This window comes from Nicotiana tabacum, chromosome 8 (genome assembly GCF_000715075.1).
Source record: "Nicotiana tabacum cultivar K326 chromosome 8, ASM71507v2, whole genome shotgun sequence".
NCBI classification, from domain to species: Eukaryota; Viridiplantae; Streptophyta; class Magnoliopsida; order Solanales; family Solanaceae; genus Nicotiana; species Nicotiana tabacum.
The window spans coordinates 42738060-42739228 of NC_134087.1; the positions used below are offsets into that span (position 1 = coordinate 42738060).

The 1169-nt window shown below is 35.3% G+C and overlaps 1 protein-coding gene across 1 annotated transcript; it reads right to left on the bottom strand.

The window, feature by feature from the left end:
- Positions 1 to 427: 427 nt before the first annotated feature.
- On the bottom strand, positions 428 to 817 carry LOC107807939 (14 kDa proline-rich protein DC2.15). The gene has a single exon (XM_016632394.2). It carries the CDS (start codon positions 815 to 817, stop codon positions 428 to 430), a length of 390 nt encoding a protein of 129 aa, XP_016487880.1.
- Positions 818 to 1169: the final 352 nt, after the last annotated feature.

The following is a 1169-nucleotide window of genomic DNA, read 5'->3' on the forward strand; positions in this document are numbered from 1 at the left end:
GTTATTATACAACCTATTATGTGCACTGGTGGTGAAATTTTTTTTTTTGGTACAACTTAACTTATTATAGGAGGTTACTTTTCATTTCTCAGCCATACAAGCAATTACTTATTATAGCAATTGCCGTGCATTGGTACCTGTAGATGCTCTTACAATATCAGTGTTTTGAACTTGAACTTTTCATACAAAGGGCAACTTCACAAGGTGAACAATGTTTCCCATGCTTATTATCACAAATTACAAATTGTTTTACACACAACCAAAAGAAAACAATTTAATAGTGAAAATAAAAAGGAAGCTACCTTGAAAACAAATCAGGCAAACACAGAGATAAATCACAACACAACAACATTTTACAACCCAATGATTGAAAATTAAGGATTAAAACAGGAGACACTAGCTAGCAAATCTTGATGCATTTCCCTCTCTAATTACACTTGAAACCTGTGGGAATGGTCTTAGCACAAGCACTAACCAAAGCACTAAGTGCAACAGGGATATCCAATTTGACAATTCCAAGCACATTAGCCTTAATTGCAGTGCAAAGGCAAGCTGCAACTTCCAAATCAGCTAAACCTTGAAGCAATGAGCAACAAGGACTTGTCACTTGACTCCCAATTGCTACATTAACAAGCCCAAGTACATCAGCACAAACACCAAGCTTCAATGTGTCCCTTGGGCAAAAGGGGTTGGCTGGGGGTGCTTTCTTTGGTGATGGCTTTGGCTTGATTGGTTCACTGCATGGACCACAAGCAGTAGTGAATGTGGCAACAAGGAGAAGGGAAAGAATGAAAATGGTGGAGGAGAAACTGGCCATGACTGTAGAGAGTTTTAGTAGCTAGGCTTCTAAGATTAGGGGTAGGTGCTCTTGTATGAGGAAAAAAGAGCTATATTTATAGAGTTTTAACTTTATGTATATGGACAATGTAAAAGAGTTCTTACACTATTAAATTTCTTAAAAAATAAGTAACATCGCCCATATTATTCAGATTCTTCAAAAAAGTTGTACTCATGTCAGATCCTCAAAAATAATGCATAATATTATTTTTGGAGAATCCGACATAGGTATAACGATATTATTTGGAGAATTCGAGTAAGATAGCAAGTAACTATTATTGAAAATGAGATTAGTAATTTAAGATATATTACATGCTACAACAATTTAAATT